Here is a 21,049-nt window from a genome sequence, read left to right on the forward strand (position 1 = left end):
CGAGGCTTTCATGAGTCAGCACAAAGGACCACATTGCCCAGAGAAATGGGCAGAGGCATGCCGTTAAAGGCCGCGGTGGGGCACAGAGGCAAGGATTGACGGGAGACTCAGAGGTCACAAGCAACCACACAGTTCTGGGAATTCCGGGGGAATTCTGGGAAGCACTTTAGTCCTGGGTTTTCAGAGGTCCCTATGTTTTACAGGAGTGAACACTAAAGACCATGGAGCTCAGTGCTGGTATGCTCCCTGCACTGTGGACCACACCGCTGTCACTCCCACAGGTGAGAAAAGACCTCGTGAAGACTTTCACGGACCACAGAGGGGGTGTATGAGAAAGCAATGTGCAAAAGAGTCTGGCCTGGGAGAGTGGCAGGCTGCTGGGTGTGGTCAGTGGTCACTGCAGAGCAATGCCCAGGGTAGTTAGTGTGTCTCTCATTTCCCTGATGCCGGGCACCAGGCTGCTTCAGTAGGAGGCGGGAAATGACAGTGCTGGACTCCATCCCAGGAGCCTGGTGCCTCCAGGGGTCACCACCAGGGGTCACCACAGACACCTTGCCCAGCTCTGACTCAGCCCAGCACTCAGACTTCATCAAGCTCCAGGATGGAACCCTGCAACTCGCGGCTCCACAAGGAACCTTTTCTCCACAGGTTCTCACAGAGCACCCGGATCTCCAGCCCAGCATGTCTTACCATCAGTCACAGAGAGACCTGCAGTGTGGGTGGTTTCTTTGGATCTGGTCGGGTTTTATTCAAGCACTTGGCCTTGGGGTGGATTTGGCAGGGTGGGTTAAACTGGGGTAGGGTGCCGCTCAGGTGTGGTTGAAGTGCACAGAGAACATGCACTTGATAGTGCAGACCAGGGTTGCAACAGAGGAAGTGAGAGGGAGAAACAAGGAAAGAAAATATCCTATGATTTTAAATTGATGTTTGGAGGAGAAGAAGGACTCTGGAAAGTATGAGAGGAGGCGTGGAAGCCAGAGATGGCATCTCCCAGTGCCGCATGCCCAGACCTCCCAGTCTAGAGTGGTACTATTTGTCAACTGTCCTCCACTCATCTCTATGCCTTTTGCAATGTTCTGTGGAGGTGAAGGGTGGGGGCAGGGAGTCGAGTTTGTTTGTCAGTTAGTAAAGTTCCTTTTGAAAATGTCAAGCCTGCTTTGTCTAAAGTAAGGAGTGAGGGATTTATCCATGACTCTTGATGCCCATGGGCTCCACCTCCATCCCGGTGCTGAGAATCTCTGGTGGGAGAGCAGGGTCATGACGACTCTGGGGCAGTGACCACAGAGAGTGTTGTGGAGACAGCTCCTTTCTCTTCTGGAACGTTTCCTTACATTCCAACCCAGACTGCACCCCTAGCCCATGCAGCAATCATGGCCCCAAGACCATGTTCCTTCCTCCTCTGAAACCCTCCTCCCAACCATCTCTCAGGATTGCAAAGAATGCCACTTACTTGTTGTCTGGTAACTCCAGGACAGTGTGGAAGAGGGTGCCCATGGGAGGCACGATCTCGGGCAGGCTATTCTCCCTCCTTTCCTTCCGGGCAGGATGGTTAGTAGCCAGGCTCCGGGCCTGAGCTTCCTCCAGGCTCACCAGCTTCATGGGCAGGGAGAGGGCTGGCAAGGTCAGGCTCTTCACGATGGGCCAGTTTTCTGTACAGAGAAGAGAAGAGCGCATGGACTCCTGGGAGGAGGCCTGTGCACCGGCCCACCCAGCCTCCCCACCCACAGCTCCTCCCTTCCTGACCTCCCGGCAGGTGACTCTTCTTGGGCCAGGTGGGGTCAGGGGCAGAGTCTGCATACAGAAACACACAGACCACCTGGCCAGACTAGCCAGAGGGCACACAGGGCCTTCAGGAGGTGAACTGCACTAACTGTATTCTTCAAAGAGGATTCATTCATTCATTCATTCATTCATTCATTCATTCATATGACAAACATGTACTGAGCACTTACTGTGGACCAGAATACAGCAGTGAGTCTTTAACCCTGGAAACCGCCCAGTACTCTGGCCAGGTGGGAGGTAGCTCACTCAGCGAAGGGAAGGCAGGAGATTGCCCCTTCTCCCCACAGCTGGAAAACAGGTGCTCCCAGGCAATTTAAGGTTGGAGCCTATGTTTTCCCTAGATCACCTGGGCCTAGGCTTATATCTCTGCAGTGAAAAGACATTTAATAGCCTATACTATTCTCTAAAAGATAAGAGGCTGTTTACTCACTACCCAGTCATCTGGTATTTGCAAGCTAATCCCTTCCTTCTGTAGTTTTTATTTTTAGAAATAGAAGTGATGACAGATCAGTGCAGTCAGGGTTATCTCTTTTCTCCCAGTCAGTTGTTCTGAACTTGGGGCAATTTTGCAGCCCTCCCTCCAGCCAGGGATATTTGGCAACGTCTGGAGATATTTTGGGTTGTCACAAGCACGTGTGGGATTGTTACTGGCACTAGTGGGTGGAGACCGAGGTGCTGCTAAACATCCTGCGAGGCACAGGACCGTGTCCCATAACAAGAACCAACCAGCACTAAGTGTCAATAGTGCCGAGGCTGAGAAACCCTGATCTCAGTGAAAAAGGAGACAGCTAAGTTTGCCTCTATTCACTCTTCTGGCAACCAAAGTTTCCTGTAACCTTGGGAGCTGTGAAGAGATTCAAAGATAACTTGGCCACCCTGTCCTAGCGGCTCAGGGGGTGGACGCGTCGTCCTGTATACCAAAGGGCTGAGGGTCTGACTCCTGGCCAGGGTGTGTATGGGAGGTAACCGAGCCATGTTTCTCTCTCATATCAATGTTTCTTCTCTCTCTTTCTAACCTATTTTCAGGTGAGGATTAAGAAAAAAAAAAGAAAGATAACTTGGACAAATCAAGACTAAGAAATCTTTTTTTTTTTTTTTTGTAGAGGACTCGCTTTAGGTTTAGAAAGCTCCTTGATAGTACTCTCTCTCTTTGTAGAGAATGACCCTCTCTGGGTGAAGGGAAATAAAACCACTGAAAAAGGGGCCTTTTGAAAACAGAGACAATGTGACTGTGGGACAGCCGTGGGCAAACTACGGCCCGCGGGCTGGATCCGGCCCATCTGAAATGAATAAAACTAAAAAAAAAAATAGACCGTACCCTTTTATGTAATGATGTTTACTTTGAATTTATATTAGTTCACACAAACACTCCATCCATGCGTTTGTTCCGGCCCTCCGGTCCAGTTTAAGAACCCATTGTGGCCCTCGAGTCAAAAAGTTTGCCCACCCCTGCTCTGGGAGGTTCCGGGAAGGGGAGCATGGCCATCATTCAGTCAATTAAGTAAGTCTGTGATCCGTAAGAGTTGTCATTAACGGTTTTGAATTTAACTTAGATTTCCTACTTAATCCAAAGTAGGTTAAACTATTTACATTTAATTTACTCACAGTATTTGTTTGTAGAGTCTAGATTATTAGTTTGTTACTTAATTATTTATTTATTTACTTAAAAGATTGAATCACTCTGGGAGCAACTGGAGCCGTGGGAGAACATACAGAGCAGGGTCCGGAGACCAGGGTTCAGCACCTACCTCTCCCCCTACATCTAGGCTCCAGGATCCTAAGGTCAACTCATCAGCGCTGCCTGGATGCTTAATAGGCATCTCCAACTCTACATTTCAGAACAGAGCTTGTGCTCTCGGCTCTTCACCTCTAGACCAGAACCCCCTTCCATCTTCTTCAAATTGGTAAATGGCACCATGGATCTCCCAGTTGCATAAACCAAAACCTCTAGTAGTTATTTTTTCATTCATTCCTTTCTTTGATGCAAGCCCTTCTTCCACCTCCAGCCTATAATCAAGCCCTATAACTCACCCTCCGAAACATATCCTGAATCCAGCCACTTTCCTCCATTCCCACTAACATGCTTGTCCCGGCCACCATGTTCTCCCACCCGATTTCTGCCATAGCTCCGGAACTGGCTCCCTGCTTCCAGCCTTGTTGCCTTTCCGACTCTCCTTCACACAGCAGCTAGAACGCTCAGATCCTGCACTCGCTGCTCAAAACCCTCCAGGCCTTCCCAAGGCACTGAGAACAAACCAAACTCTTAGCATGACCTCCAAGGACCTCCATCTGTTCCTCTCTTCTCCTTGCCCACCGAGTGGTCGACACAGATACACAGTACATTTTTTGAATGTATACTCCCATTATATATAGTGCATGCCTTTGTAAATTATATGTATTTACCACTGTATTAGTATTATATGTAATAGAAAGTATACAAAATAATAGAAATTACAAAGTATACAATAAAAATAAGTGAAAAAAGAAATTGCAACAGTTTCTTCTAACACCTGTACTTTGGTCTCTGGTGTCCCATAGGGTGGGGCACTCCACTTTGGAGACCACATTGGCACTGGCCGGTGTTCTGCAACACAATGCGCCCATTGCCACCTCGGAGCTTTTACCCTCTCCATTCTCTGTGTTTGGAACATGTGTCCCCAGATCCTCACATGACTGCTTCCTTTAGTCATTCAGGTTTCAGTTCAAAGATCATTTCCTTAGAGACCATGACCACTCTGTACCCAAATAGCATCCCCGAGTCACTGACCATTCCATCACCCTGCTGTCTGATCTTCATGGTATTTATGGTCTTTGAAGTGACAATGTATTTATTTGTAAACTTACTTATTACCCGTCTTCCTAACCAGACCTTCGCTCTGTGCAGGGCAGCGTCTTTGCTGTTTGTGTAATGACACTGTCCTCACCATCTAGAGGTGCCCGATACAAACACATGTTTTAATGCATCTTGGATATAGCACAATCCTTCTGGCCTCACTGCTCTCATTTATCAATTAAAGGTACTGGATTCTATGACTTCTATAATCTTCCCAGTTTGAAACAGAACCCTATTTCCAAATCTAAAATTCCAGAGGATATAACTTATTCCATTTTACGTAAACATTAGTATGTTACCTTACCAAACTCAATGCAAACTCATCATAAAAACATTTAAATTAAATTCATTGAATAATAAGTATTGAAGGCAATCAAGAATTAAAGAGTCAAGAGTAAATTGGACACGGCTGGTGTGGCTCGGTGGATGAGCACCAACCTATGGCACAGGGGGTCATGGTTTTGATTCCTGGTCAGGGCACATGCCCGGGTTGTGGGGTTGATCCCCAATGGGGGCGTGCAGGAGGCAGCTGATCAATGATTCTCTCTCATCATTGATGCTTCTATCTCCTCCCTCTCCCTTCCTCTCTGAAATCAATAAAAGTATACATTTTTTAAAAAGAGTAAATTGGATTTCAGAATGCAGGACAAAAGATTAAGACAATGTTCACAAAAAGAACAGGCGTTTCCAGGTTAGAATTAGGAACAGCCTTATTCTAACACTAACAGTCATGGATTTGCTGTTTGGAAGAACATTGCCCTTAGGCATTAATAATAAATAAAATACAGAGGTTTATTCATCTATTTTCCTAATTTTTCCTCACAGAGGCAGCACAGAGTTAAGAAAAGAGCATGGCTGGCAGATTGTAGGTTCAATGTTCTGTCCCACCAGTTATTACCCGGGTGGCTTTGGAGAATTACTAAGCTTTCCTGCTTCTCTGTTCCTTCACATATAAAATAAAGTTGATAACAACTTTATGATGGTTGTTGTGATAAGTCAATGAGATGATGTACACGGAGTGCTGGCAATAGTTCTTGGCATCGAATAAGTCCACAGTAAGTTATTGGTTGACTCAAAAGGATGAATGAATGAATGCATATTACTTCTCATTGACTTTCACAAAGGATTTATATAGCTTACAATAAGTAATACATCTATAATGGGGGAGTTAAAATAAAGATAAAAGAAATGTCAGCTGCTCTTCCATATATAACCAAGAGAATTGAAAACATACATTCACACAAAATTTTGTGCATGAATGTTCATAGCAGCATTGCTCATAAAAACAAAAAAAAAAAGTTGAAACAACGCAAATGTCCATAAACTAATGAATGGCTAAACAAAATCTGGTATATTCATACAATAGAATATTACTCCACCATAAAAAGCAATGAAATACTGATATAAAGCTTGAGAACAAGTAAGTGAAAGAAGTCAGCCACAAAAGACATGTTTTATATAATTCCATTTATATGAAATGTCCAGAAGAGGTAAACCATAGAAAGTAGATTAGGATCTGGGAGGAGGAGAAAGTATGGAATGACTACTTCATGAGTATGGGATTTTTTTTAGAGTGATGAAAATGTTCTGGAATCAGATAGTGGTGATGGTTACATAATACTCTAAATACATACAGTAAAAAACCACTGAATTTTACACTAAAATGACAAAATGGTGAATTTTACGGTATATGAATTTTATCTCAATAAAAACAAATTTTAAAAGAGAGATTGTAAACCACATAGAAGACAGGGTGAGGTGGGAACAATTATATCAGGAGTCAAAATTTGATGATAATTGCAATAGATTATTATCATGATTATACTTGTTTTTTCCAAAGATACTAGCTAAACTGGAAAAGAACGCTTCAATCAGCTAACAAATGATTTATCATATGGTTCTCATACACCATTGGCTCTCCAAGCGTGGACCCTGACTGCCGGGGTCCTGCCCCAGCGGGTCCAGGGGTCCCCAAGGGTGTGGACGGAGTCGGCGAAGAAGGAATGACACGGAGACAGTGTTCAGTTGGACTGGCTCCCGGCAAATTCCCCCTTTTTTATTTTTTAAAAGCAGGCATTAAAAAGAAAAACCCCAAATGCTCTCTTGTATCCATTTTAAGAGTAGGATTGGTGCTTTCCGCTATTACCTGAGTCCCGATCTATCACCCCAGGGAGAGCTTGCCAATCCTGCACTTTCCCGGGGTGGAAAGGCTGCAGTGGGGTTAAGGATAAGGCTCCTTGGGCCCACCTCCTTCCATGCCTTTACATTTACCTTTCCTTCCTCAGAAAAGCATGGACATACTTCTTGTATAAAACATTCCGACTAACTGGGAGTAACCTTAACTCCTCTGCTAGCAAGCATATGTGTTAAAAGATCAATACGGAGTCTTCTTTCTTTGGACTCAGTATGGCACATCTTCTCAATCTAAGTTCTGTACTATCCCCCTTCTTACCCTACTTATCCTCTATAGGGGAGTCTGCAGCACCCTGGTGGAGTCCTATCCGTCCCAAATGTGGGGGTTCTCATGGGGGGGGGGCTTACCTAGGGGAATCCTGTTCCAGGGATTCCCAAAGGTGTGGACGGAGTCGGCGAAGACTATCCACCCTCCTCCTATGGTGGAGTCCTATCCGTCCCGAGTGTGGGGTGCTTACCTAGTGGTCCCTGTTCGGGCGCCAGTTGCTGGGGTCCAACCCCAGCAGGTCCAGGGGTCCCCAAAGGCGTGGACGGAGTTGGTGAAGAAGGAAGGACACGGAGGCAGTGTTCAGTTGATCAGCAGCCTAGCCAGGATCTCCAGCCAAGTTCTGGTCTGGATCTCCAGAGAGGTTCTGCTGTTTATTGTCTTGTTATATCCTTATTTATACCAGTTGATTTTAATCCTGTCAATTTCTATTACAAAGGTTAGGGCGTTTCTTATCTCCATTCCAGGGAGTAAAGATTATGTAGCTTAAGCATGATTGTTTGTAGTGATTAACTACCCGCCTGGCACTTAGTTAAGGAGTTTCATCCCCTCCCTAACTTCAGGGAAAAATCCCTACCTGGGGAAACAACCTTTCTCGGAGAGGTGACCTTGGTTAAAACACACAGCGCTAAGGGGAGCAAACATATTAAGAACAGTACGCTATATACACCGGTCCCTTGAAACATATGCTGTGCAGATGTTTCTATCCTGCAGCGACTGTGTCAAGCAGCAAGGATGGACCGGCTTCCGGCACCTGACCACTAGCAGCAGCACCACCTAGAAACCTGGTAGAAATGCAAATTCTGAACAGCACTCCAGACATGCTGAATCAGAAACTGGGGGGTGAGGCCCAGTAAATTGTGCTTCAACAAGCCTCTGGATGGTATTGATGGACACTACTGTAGGAAAACCACTCTCACAAAATTAGTAGTTATCAGGTTTCTTAAAAAAAAAAAAGAGAGAGAGAGATTTCCCCCCTAATTTTATTTTGTATTGGTTTTAGGTGTACATCCCAGTAGCTACAAACATATATGTACTTTACATAGTATTTCCCTAGATATTTCCAGTATCCCAACGGGCACCACACATGGTTATCACAATACTGTTGACTATATTCCCTATGTTTTATTTACATCTCTGAGACTATTTTGTAACTACCAATTTGTACTTCTTAATCCCTTCACCTTTTTCACCCAGTTCCTCAAATCCTACCCCTCTGGAAACCACCCGTTTGCTGTCTATGGGTCTGTTTCAATTTTGTATGTTCGCTTATTTTATTCTTTAGGTTCCACATATCAGTGAAATCATATGGTGTTTGTCTTTCTCTGACTGATTTATTTCACTGAGCATAATACCTTGTGGGTCTATCTATGCTGTTGAAAATGGTAAAATTTCATTCTTTTTTTATGACTAAGTAACATTCCATTGTAAATATGTACCACCATTTTTTAAATTGTTGTTGTTAATCCTCTCCTGAGGATATTTTTTCATTGATTTTTAGAGAGAGTGGAAGGGAGGCAGTAAGGGAGAGAGAGAGAAAAGTGGGGGGGGGGGGAGAGAGAGAGAGAGAGAGAGAGAGAGAGAGAGAGAGAGGGAAAGAGACAGAAACACTAATGTGCGAAAGACACATCGATTGTTTGCCTTCTGCACCCTGACGGGGTGGAGTTGAACCTGCAACAGATGTTGTCTAGAGTGTCATTTAAGGCTGCTGTTTCCTTGTTGATTTTTTGTCTGGAAGATCTATCTACTGATGTCAATGGGCTGTTAAAATCCCTTACTATGACTGTATTTGCTTTATATGTTTAGGTGCTCCTATGTTGGGTGTATAAATACATACAAGGGTTATATTACTATTGTTGGATTGGTCCTTTTTTCATTATGTAGTGTCCTTTGTCTCTTACTATAGCCTTTGTTTTAAAGTCTATTTTGTCATATATAAGTACTGCTACCCCAGCTTTTTTTTTTTCCATTTTCATTTGCATGAAGTATCTTTTTCCATCCCTTTACTTTTAGTCTGTGTGTATCTTTAATTCTGAGGCACATACATAAACAACATATGTATGTGCCTTGTTTTCTTATCCATTCAGCTACCCTATGTCTTTTGATTGGAACATTTAAGCCATTTATATTTAAAGTGATTATTGCTAGGTATACGTTTATTGCCATTTTATTCTTTATAACTATGTTTCCCCTATTTTTCTTTCTTCTTCTTAAGAAAACTCTTACATTTCTTGTAATACTGGTTTGGTGGTAATGAACTCTTTTAGCTTTTCTTTGGCTGGGAAGCTCTTTATTTTGCCTTTTATTTTATTTTATTTATATATATTTATATATATTTTTATTGGAGGAGGGAGAGGGAGAGAGAGATAGAAACATCAATGATGAGAGAAAATCATTGATTGGCTGCCTCCTGCACGCCACACACTGGGGATCAAGCCCACAACCTGAGCATGTGCCCATGACTGGAATGGAACCCAGAACCCTTCAGTCCACAAGCCGACACTCTATCCACTGAGCCAAACCAGCTAGGGCATTGCCTTCTATTTTAAATGATAGCATTGCTGGGTAGAGTAGTCTTGGTTGTAGGTCCTTGCTTTTCATCACATTAAATATTTCATGCCAATCCCTCTGGCCTGAAATATTTCAGTTGAGAAATCAGCAGTTTAGAGGGGAGTGCTCAACTCAGGAAAGATGGTGTCTGTGGGTGGTACAGGAGAGGGACTCAGCAAGGGACACTGGTGGCTGTCCCTTTAGCTTTCTGCCCAGGACCATACAACACAGTCTGTCCTCAAAAGGCTCTAGTTCAGTGGTTGGCAAAGTCATTAGTCAACAGAGCCAAATATCAACAGTACAATGATTGAAATTTCTTTTGAGAACCAAATTTTTTAAACTTAAACTATGTAGGTAGGTACATTGTTATTAACTCAAGTAGGGTACTCCTAAGGCTTAGGAAGAGCCACACTCAAGGGGCCAAAGAGTCGCATGTGGCTGGCGAGCTGCAGTTTGCCGACCATGGCTCTAGTCCACTCTGAGCTGTCCTCTCTCTGCTGGAACCCTAAGTGAATAGCTGCAAATAAGATTTTGTGAGCTGGGCACCTAGGTCTCTAGCAGACTTCCATCTCTCCCAGGTGGACCGAATCCCCACTGACTTTTACAGTCAGATGTTATGTAGGCACCTCTTCCTGGCTCTGTTGCTCTGGGCTGGGAGCCCAGTGCGGGGTTAAGGCCCCCATGTTCCTCAGGAGGAACGTTTGCAGGTGAGGTATCCCTCCGGATTCTCAGCCACTGCACGTATGTGTCGGGAAAGCCCTTTTTGTGTCGCCACCCTTCCTACCAATCTCAATGTGGCTTCTTCTGTAAATCCTTGGTTATAAGACTTCTGTTCAGCTAGTTACTCAGGTTGATTGTTCTATAGTCTAGTTGCAATTCCAGTTTGGGCCTGGGAGGCGGTGAGTATAACTTCCACCTACTCCACCGCCATCTTCTCCCAGGCTTCTTGGTCAACTGGATTTCTGTTTTTTAAAAAACTGGGCTCACATGAGTTCATACAATGTTATCCAATTCATTCCCAGGGTTCACTGTGCCATTAAAAGAGTGATAGGACTGAAATGTAATATTTTGCATCCCATAACATCCAACCTGAAATAGCTATATCTTTCTCACCAATATGGCTACAGTGTATGCTAACTAGTCTCTGCATACATGTGCCTACGAACACACACTAATTTTTGTATGCATAGTACCTGGCAGAAGGCAGAACAAACTACGCACTCAAGAAATGCTTGAGAAGTAAATGCATTCTGAATATGCATGTGAGTCTGAACTTGCTGCCTCTTAACTCATTCACTCAAGATTTCAAGATGAAGGCATAAGGGTCTTCTGAAATATATCATACTGAAAGTAAAGATGAATCTAATAGTTAAAGAGGGGAAGGCTGCCAGTGCCTCTAGATTATAAACAGTTTGAGATCTTATTAAAACCCATAGAACATTATTATGGTTCACCATGCCACACTCACGGGATAGTCCAAATATGCAGCTGATCAGAAACCTGCTACAGCCACCTGCAAACACACCACATCTTTGCTGCACACATACAGATGTATACATGCACAATCCCAAGACACTGACACACACACACACACACAATAATCAGCACACACACACACACACACACACACATACACACACACACACATCAGCACAAACACAGTGCCAACACTCAGAGCTAAGACCTAGGCCACCCTAACTTATTCTTGGGCCCTGTGACTAAGGCAAGGAAGGAGGATGGGCTGGAGGGGTGTATGCCAGGAGGAGCCGTTACCTTCGTTCTCCAGAGACCCAGGTGCACCATTGTTAAAGATTTGATCCACATGATTCAATATGAACTCAATCACCACCTGCTGGACCCGGACAGCGAGGAAGGCTGCGTCTCCATTGCAACCAGTGGCTTCGATTTCCTTGGACCTAAATCGAGGAAGAAACACATTCAGCTCAGTGAGTCAGCCCTAGAGCAGTAAGGGGGAGCCAGTGGGCCTTTTGTACAAGCCCCATCATCTCTTCAATGTATACACTTTGTTAATCTGTATAATATTTTAACTATTAAGACCAATTAAAGGGACTGTCCAAAGGCTGTGAAGCCCAACACACTGAACAAATTTAAAACAATTACCAGGGATTATAGACATTGCAGGACTATAACACTACTTTAGCGAATATACAGGAATTGCTTTTTAAAAAAAATCAGATCTCCTTCTACCCCCACCCAATTGTTCTGTGGGGCTATTCATCATTTATTAAGTCATATCAAGCAGTTGGTTCAGGTGATAGCCAGCTGTGACCCCACCACAACCAACAAAAGCCAATGAGCCACAGAGACAAGACAGGTCCTTTTAAGAAATTATAACATACAGACCCATAACTTTAGTCACATTCTGGTGGTAGCCAAAAAAATGCCTCTGGAACCCAGAGTTTCCAGGTTAGCAGGCAAAGAACCTGGGCGTTTAAAATCACATTTAATCCACCGGTGCTACAAAATACCACTTAGCTACTGGTGTGTCTTCAAGGGGCTTCAATTTCGAAGAATCCAGTCTTTATTTTCATCAGTGGGCTGCTTTGAGCCCACTGCGGTGGGAAGAAGGCGAGGGTGCGGTGGTTACCTGAGGAGGTTTGGCGCCCACACCAGGGCCAGGTTCCTGGCGTGCATGTTGGTCTTGCTGCTGAAGGAGGCGATGTGGGCCAGGTGTCGAATCAGGTATTCCAAGGTCCTGTAATGGTTCATTTTATTTATTTTTACAAAGTAAGAAACTCTAGGGCCTGGGTGAAGCCTGGAGGTAATTCCAAGTTTGGATTTGAGAGACTAAATAAATATTTCTCTCTCGTGACTTTTGAAGGAATAGCAGGAAAATATCAAGATTGGTAGAAGTAATTTTCTCGGCCCTCGGCATGTTGGCCCAGGGTGAGGAAGGGGAGCGGTCTTGGAAGAAAAACACCTATTATTGCCAGAAAGTTCTTCCTTATGCCACATCAAAATCTGGTCTCGTGTAACAGGTGGGCAGGCTTAGGGAACACTGGGGAAGACGGTAAGATTAGGGACTAAGTGGTGAGAATGAAATGAAAGGATGGGGTGATGTCAGGGATGGTGCTGATGCTCAGATAGAGAGATCTGTCAGCCAAATGCCAGAGTGTGTTTTAAAACCACCTCGGTTTCCATGGATTTGGTTCCTCTATGAATCTGGGTAAGAACCTAGGATATCACTGTGAGGCTATCCTCCTGTGATCCGAACCGGGGTGGGACTCGGAGGGGGATTCTGTAAGTAACTGGGACATGGGCCACCCCTTCCCATGTGTTCCCAGCCAGACACCAACTCACTCTGAGAAAAGTGACCTGTTCCCCGACTCGAAAAGCCCCAGGCAAGCCACTGCCCACCGAATCTGTTCCCCTTTTATGCGCCTGCGGTATTACACCACACTGACGGGCTGTGGCTTTCCTTCATCAGGGATTCTTACCTATAATGGGACGGGGGAAGCTGCTGGACAACATTTTGGATTCGGGCCAACTGGCCTTCTTCTGGGCGACGGGACACTGCCTCCTGCAGAGAAGAACACGAAGCACCAGTGAGTGCCCGAGAGGGTGGCCACGCCCCTGCGCCTGCCGGTTTTATTTAGGCTTCTGGTGCTGCAGCTTCCGGCCATGCCTAGAGCTCATCCTTCCAAGGGAACGCTTTTCTAGTAAAAACAAACAACTGAAATCTCCTAGGGCTCATGATGTGAAGTGTCTAACATTGCACCCACGGAGACCTGTGGATCCTTCGGGTCTCCGTGCCCCCTCAGACGGGTGTTTAGGAATCTGCTAAAGAAGGGGTAGAACCTTGACTGTGTCTTCTGTGGCAGGAAGAGTCGCAGAGTCTCTGGGAGAGATAAAGAGACAAAGAATCTCTGGGAGACAGAGGGACACAGGGTGAGACGGAGATGACGGGTGGCTCCATGTTTACTCAGCCAGCTGTCCCCTTGGGTGCAAACAGCCACTTCCCATCCAGCCTGAGACTATCCCATGACCTTGCTACTACTCAACAGCTGCCTGTTGTAGATGCTGGGAAGCAGGGAAGATGTGCCTTCTCAGCCCGATAAGAGCTTTGCCCCTGAGACCCAGTGGCCTTGCCAGGACTTGCTTTGTTGTTTCCTGTGTGGGTATGTGGTACCCCCTCCCCCGCCCACCTCCAGCCCAGGGCCCTTAAGGCAGAAATGTCAGTGAAGGCAGTGTGATCGCAGTCTTGTCCCGGGCTCCTCACGATGCAGATGTCCCTGGGCAGATCCCCCTGCATCCCTGCAGCCTGCAGCCTGGCACATAAGCCTTCCCTCCAGACTTGACTACACGTCTGACTTGACTGACTACATGCCATTGCCCTGCCTGTGCCCAGGCTGAAGGGCCCCCTCCCACTACAAGGCTGAGTTCTGAGGAGCTGCCAGCACGGGGGCAGTACCTAAGTTCAAGGACAACAGCAACCACATCTTTCATTTAATTCTGAGGTCTAATGCACCTCTATAAAAATGTACAAGTCTGAAGCTACAGCTCCATGAGTTCTCTCATATGCATACATGCATGTCACCCCACCCAGACCAAGGTACACTTTAAAAGGAGCTCCTGCCCTAGCTGTTTTGGCTCAGTGGACAGAGCGTCAGCCTGAGGATTGAAGAGTCCCAGGTTCAATTCCAGTCAAGGGCACATGCCTGGGTTGCGGGCTCGATCCCCATTATTGATGTTTCTATCTCTCTCCCCTTTCCCTTCCTCTCTGAAATCAATAAAAATATATTTAAAAGGAGTTCCTGAGCTCACGTCAATCCTTTTCAGCCTAAGTCCATTGTTAGGCATATGGGACTTACAGCCTTGTATTGCCTCCCAGTGCTGGAAACTTGCTTTATATTTATATACAGGGTAGACAAAAGTATGTTTACAGTTGTTTGTATGGAAAAGTATGTAACACAAGAATAAATAATAACACAAGATTAAACTCTGTGTTTTGTATACTCACAACTGTAAACCTACTGTTGCCCACCCCTGTATAATGAAAAGAATATGATATATATTCTTTTTTTAACTTTGCTGAATTCACTTATTAAATTGAGTAGTTTGTTTGTTTTTTTGTTTAATCCTCACTTGAGGATATTTTTCTTTGCTTTTCTTTTTTTTGGAGGATATTTTTCCATTGATTTTCAGAGAGAGAGTGGGAGAGAGAGGGAAAGACAGAGGGAACTATGAATGTGAGAGAAACACATTGACTGGTTGCCTCCTGCACGGGCCCTAATCAGGGCCCGGGCTGGGGAGAAGCCTGCAACAGAGGCATGTGCCCTTGACTGGAATCGAACCTGGGACCCTTCGGTCTGCAGGCCAACGCTCTATCCACTGAGCCAAACCAGCCAGGGCCATAATATGTATTCTTTAGGCTGGTACGTGCTTCCCCCTGCAATACCACCAAAATAAGATCCTAACTGTGGTGTAGTTTTCTTATATTGTTCACCTCTATTCAGCCTGTGGCTGTCATTTGCTTGCTGTGTATAAAGGGTGAAGTTCAAACTTGCAGGTATGAGAATTTTCAGGCACAGAAAAGTGGAAGGAAATTAACTACACAGAGCACCTTCTGTTTGCCAGGCCCCAGCGAGGCCACATTTGCTGGGTCTGTTCTGTTCTAACCAAGGAGAACTCCAGGACCCCGCCCCAGCCGGCCCTCCCAACGGCCCTCACGTGTCTCCATATCCCCCCACAGCACTCACACCTTTACGTGTGCTATACAAGGGGCTTATTTGTTAGGTTTACTGGGTACTGTCTGTCTCCCTTGCTAGACGTAAGCTCTGTAAGTGCCGGGAAGTGATGAGTCCCATGCCTGGCACATGGGCCTTCCCTTCAGACTTGTTGAATGACTGACTACAAGCCATTGCCCTCCATGCCAGGGCTTTACCTAGTAAGGTTATTGTTTGTTTGTTTTGTTTTTTGCCTTTTTTATTTAATTGGCGTAAAATACATATACAGCAGCTTACTGTTTTTAAAGGCAATCAAAGGTCTCTACACGGGAAAACTTGATCTTTTTTTTCCTAACTGGAAGTGGGGAGAAAGGTGGGGTTGGGAGGGTCCCAGTCACAGGTGTCCCAAGGTTCTGGGAGTTTGCAAGCCTGAGAATAGAGCCCCCAAAACATGATCTCTGCCTCGGTCCTCACTTTTTGAGACATGCAGCATGTAGAGGGTGAGGACCAGAGCGGGGCTAGGAAGAAGCACCCAGACGCCTCTGCTCCCCTCCCGGGAGTGGTCATTTAGAAAACAAATTTGTGGGCAGGACTCTGGCTGCCAAGGGAAAGCCTCATTAAGGGAGCAAAGAGGGAGAAACTCCAGGGAGCTGTGTGGACCCTCCCACCTTCTATCCTGCAAAGGGGGAGGCGTGGGAGGCCTCTCTTCCTGTCTCGAAAAGCTGGGATGAGCGTGGCAAAGCTTGCACACACACACACACACACACACACACACACACACACACACCCTTTCTAAAAATGTATCTGGAGAATAAAGGTGTAGATGAATTTAACAGACCACACGGAAAGTTCCTTTAATATTTTAGGAAGCGGTTAGTCATCTTTGTTCTCTAAGAGGCAGGGCGGGCTCACTCCCTGAAGCCTGTAGGCCCCATTTGGGATCGGTGTTTATTCATTAGTCACAGCCTCTCCCCATCACATCCCAATCCTATTCAGAAACTCTCTAGATCCCGGTTTCTCTCCTGGAACAGTCCAGTTGCTGCAAACTTATTTGCCCCCCAGGCACCCTGTCAGCAGGGTGAACACACTGTGGAACTTCCTTCCACTGCACCCCAGCTGCAACTCAGCCTTTGCCTTTTATTTTATGTTACTTCTTCAAAAATTAGAATTTTTATTTTAAATTATTTTAGGCAATTAGGTAAAAAAGGAACTCACACACATATTTTGAAAATGCAAAGCATTCAAAGGAATACACAGAAGAAAGTTAGTCTTCCAGCTGCAGACTTCCGTCTCCAGAGGCAACGGTGTGTCCTTCCAGATGGTTCTGCCTATCCATCTTTGTCACACCGTGGAAGCAAGCATGCCTACATGAGCTGACCCATGTGCAAATTCCCTGTCTCCCATCATTTCCCTCCCACCTACTCCACAATAGCCACGCTGGCTTCAACATATCCCCTCAAGCAAGCTCAACTGACATTTTGAATATTGGTCTTTTGCAACATTGGGTACATGGATCTTGAACCGGCAACACTTACAGAAATATGCTTGTTTATCATCTATCTCCTTCATTAAAATGTAAGTTTCACAAGAGCAAGGATCTTATCTGTCTTGCTGAAATCCCAGCACCCAGAACTGTGCCTGCCATTCATAGTGCACACAGTACATTTGGTGAATGAAGTAAGTAAGTGAACGAGTCCACGTTTTGCTTTGCTTTGAAAATGCCAATCAGGACCTGGCCAGGTAGCTCACTTGGTTAGAATGTCACCCCAATATGCCAAGGCTGCGGGTTTGATCCCTGGTCAGGACAGATACAAGAATCAACCAATGGCCTGGATGGTGTGCCTCAGTGGTTGAGCGTCGACCCAGGAACCAAGAGGTCGCCGGCTCAATTCCCAGTCAGGGAACATGCCTGGGTTGCAGGCTTGATACCCTGTGGGGGCCAGGCAGAAGGCAGCCAATCGGTGACTTTCTCTCTCGTCAATGTTTCTATCTCTCTATCCTTTCCTTTCCTCTCTCTCTTAAAAAAAAAGAATCAACCAATGAATACATAAATAGGTGGAACAACGATGTTTCTCTCTTTCTCAAATCAATAAATAATTTTTTTTTAAAAAAAAGGAAAAAAGAAAGAAAATGCCAAACAGCCACCTTTGGGCCACACTTCCAGGACAGTACTATCTGAGGACCATCACTCCATTGTGGGGAACACTAGCATTGCTGAATTTAACTAAACATAGTCACAGGCATCTTTGAAAGAGGAAGGAAGAGGAAGATTTGACACAGACAGAAGAGGAAAAGGCAATGTGATCATGGAGGCAGAGATGGAAGTGATGCAGCCACAAGCCAAGGGATACCAGCAGCCACCAGAAGCTGGAAAAGACAGGAAATGGGTTTTCCCCTAGAGCCTCTGGAAGAAGCACAGCTCTGTTGACATCTGGATCTCAGCCTAATGAAACAGATCTCAGACTCTGGACCCTCAAAATGTGTGAGACGAAATTTCTGTTGTTGAAGCCATATTTCTGTTTGCGGTAATTTGTTACAGTAGCGACATGAAACTAACACGTGTACTCAAAATTAAAATATGAACTATGAAGGGGCCGAGACCGGTTTGGCTCAGTGGGTAGAGCGTCGGCCTGCGGACTGAAAGTTCCCAGGTTCGATTCCAGTCAAGGGCATGTGCCTGGGTTGCGGGCACATCCCCAGTGGGAGATGTGCAGGAGGCAGCTGATCGATGTTTCTCTCTCATCGATGTTTCTAACTCTCTATCTCTCTCCCTTCCTCTCTGTAAAAAATCAATAAAATATATTTTAAAAAAAATATGAACTATGAAGGGGAAAAAATCACCTTCTATCCTGCCACCCAGATATAAAAACTATTAACTTGTTTATGTGGGAAGCATAAAAGAAGCAATCTGCCCACGCTTCCCAGCACCAAATATGAACAACTGGCATCATTTCCTATTTAGTTGCATATACTACTTTTTTCCATTTAACTTTGTATTGTGGACATCAAATCTGCTTCATAAATGTGACTTTTCACAGATATACAGAATTGAAAACAATAGATTTATTGTCATTTATTTAACCCATCTCATTGTTAGACACATAGATACTCCCAATATTTTGATATTTTACATAATATTGCAATAAAATACCCGTAAATCATTATTTGGCACATCTGATTATTATCTTAGAATGCAGTCCTAGAAATAGAGATATTTTATTAAAAATATGAGCATTTTAGGACTTCTTGATAGTAATTTAAAATTATTTTCTGGATGCCCAGACAGTTTATACTTCCAATAGGAAACTATAAAAAAGCCAGTCTCACCATAGTCATCTAATTTTTCTAACACCATTGCATTGCTCCTTGATTAGTTTAGCATGCTTTCTTTATCTTATACTAGAGGCGCGGTGCAAGAAATTTGTGCACTGTGTGTGTGTGGGGAGGGGCGTGTTCCTCAGCCCAGCCTGTGCTCTCTCACAGTCCGGGACCCCTTGGGGGATGTCTGCCTGTCTGGTATCATTATAAGCCAACACTCGGACATCCCTCTCACAATCCGGGATCCCTTGCTCCTTACCACTCAGCTTGCTGCTTCTTAGTGGCAGGCTCCTTACTGCTTGGCTTGCTGCTCCTTAGCACTGCCACGGAGGCGGGAGAGGGTCCTGCCACCGCTGCTGTGCTCTCCAGCCTTGAGCCCAGCTTCTGGCTGAGTGGCCACTCCCCCTGTGGGAGCACACTGACCATCAGGGAGCAGGTCCTGCGTTGAGCATCTGCCCCTGGTGGTCAGTGCGCATCATAGTGACTGGTCATTCTGGTCATTCCGCCGTAATGGTTGCTTAGGCTTTTATTATATAGATTAAGTTGCTTAATACCTGAGCATATTTAAGAGCTTTTAATTCTATTTTAAAATAATGTGGTAGTTCTGAGACAGAATGTTAAATCTTTCTATTTACTAACTATGCAACCCCAGGCAAAAGGTTCTCATAAACTAATCATAAAAGAGACAATAAAATCTACTTCATGGAGTTATTTGTGAGGATTAAATGAAATAATATTTGTAACAAGTTTATCAAGTAAGCACTCAATAAATGAAAGCTATTATCATTCTTATTTTTCCATTAATATTTTTCTAATTCTGTTATCCCATTGAAGTATCATTCTACTTTAGCTGTGCAAGTGGGTTTAAATATCCTATCTAATAAAAGAGAAATATGGTAATTGGCATACGACCGCTACCCTTCCCATTGGCTAATCAGCAAGATATGCAAATTAACTGCCAGCCAAGATGGCGGCCGGCAGCCAGGCAGCTTGAAACTAACATGAGGCTTGCTTGCTTCAGTGACGGAGGAAACCAACGTTCCCCGCCTGACTTGCCGGCCTCTGAGCTTGCAGTTTAAGAAACATTGTAACAAATATAGAAGCTAAACAAAACCCCAGAAACCTGCTTTCAGCGAGTCCGGGATCTCAGAGCTGGAGTTATACATTGTTTCGATTATAGAACCAAAACAAACCAGATACCTTCTTTCAGCAGCAGAGGCTTCAGAGATGGAGCCAGAGCTAAAGCTGGCCCAGAATAAAAAAGAAAGAAAAAAAGGAGCAGTTGGGAGCTTCAGTCGGCCTGAAAACAGCCCTCAGCCCCTCACCCAGGCTGGCCAGGCACCCCAGTGGGGACCCCCACCCTGATCCAGGACACCCTTCAGGGAAAACCAGCCAGCCTCACCCATGCAACAGGCCTCTATCTTATATAGTAAAAGGGTAATATGCCTCCCAGCACCGGGATCAGTGGAGCCGCGAGGCCTCCCAGCACCGGGATCAGCAGAGCCAAGAGGTCTCCCAGCACCAGGATCAGCGTGACAGGGGGCAGCGCCCAAACCCCCTGATCACCCTGCGGCTCTGTGTGTGACAGGGGGTGGGGACACAACCTCCCTATCCACCCTGCTCTGTTCGTGACAGGGGAAGGCGCCCCAACCCCCTGATCAGCCCTGCTCTGTGCCTGATAGGGGGGAGCTCCCCAATCCCCTGGTCACCCTGCGGCTCTGTGTGTGACAGGATGCGGCGCCCAACCCCCCCCCCCCCCCCCACGGGCCCTGCTCTGTGTGTGACGGGGTAGAGCCATAACCTCCCCATCGGCCCTGCCTTGAGTGTGAGAGTGGCGGCGCCCCTACCACCTGATCGGCCCTGCTCTGTGGGTGATAGAGGGCGGCGCCCCAACCCCCCACCCCCACGGGCCCTGCTCTGTGAGTGATGGGGTAGAGCCATAACCTCCCCATCGGCCCTGGCCTGAGTGTGACAGTGGGGGCGCCCCAACCCCCTGATCCACCCTGCCCTGAGTGTGACAGGGGGCGGTGCCCCAACTCCCCTATCGGCCCTACTCTGTGAGTGACAGGGGGGAGCTCCTCAACCCCCTGATTGGCCCTGCTCTGTGCATGACTGGGGGAAGCTCCCCAACCCCCTGATTGACCCTGCTCTGTGCATGATAGGGTATGGAGCTCCAACCCCCCTGATGGGCTCTGCTCTGTGCGTGACAGGGGGCAGCGCCCCAACCCCCTGATTAGCCCTGCTCTGTGCATGACAAGGTACAGAGCCCCAACCCCCCTGATGGGCCCTGCTCTGTGCGTGATGGGGTGGCGCCGCAACCTCCCCTTCGACCCTGCCTTGAGTGTGACAGGGGGCGGTGCCCCAACCCCCCATCGGCCCTACCCTGAGCGTGACTGAGGGTGGCATCTCAACCTCCCAATC

At 46.0% G+C, this 21,049-nt stretch overlaps 1 protein-coding gene across 1 annotated transcript in view; it reads right to left on the bottom strand.

The window, feature by feature from the left end:
• ARHGAP31 (Rho GTPase activating protein 31) overlaps window positions 1-21,049 on the bottom strand; it is a 100,616-nt gene that overhangs the window by 14,932 nt on the left and 64,635 nt on the right. Inside the window, exons 4-7 of the mRNA XM_081086900.1 lie at window positions 13,082-13,164; window positions 12,232-12,339; window positions 11,397-11,539; window positions 1,451-1,649 (exon numbers count right to left, since the gene is read on the bottom strand). Coding sequence (XP_080943026.1) covers window positions 1,451-1,649; window positions 11,397-11,539; window positions 12,232-12,339; window positions 13,082-13,164 — 533 coding nt within the window. The remainder of the gene's footprint in view (window positions 1-1,450; window positions 1,650-11,396; window positions 11,540-12,231; window positions 12,340-13,081; window positions 13,165-21,049) is intronic.

This window comes from Myotis nattereri (genome assembly GCF_964212035.1).
Source record: "Myotis nattereri genome assembly, chromosome: 3".
NCBI lineage: Eukaryota > Metazoa > Chordata > Mammalia > Chiroptera > Vespertilionidae > Myotis > Myotis nattereri.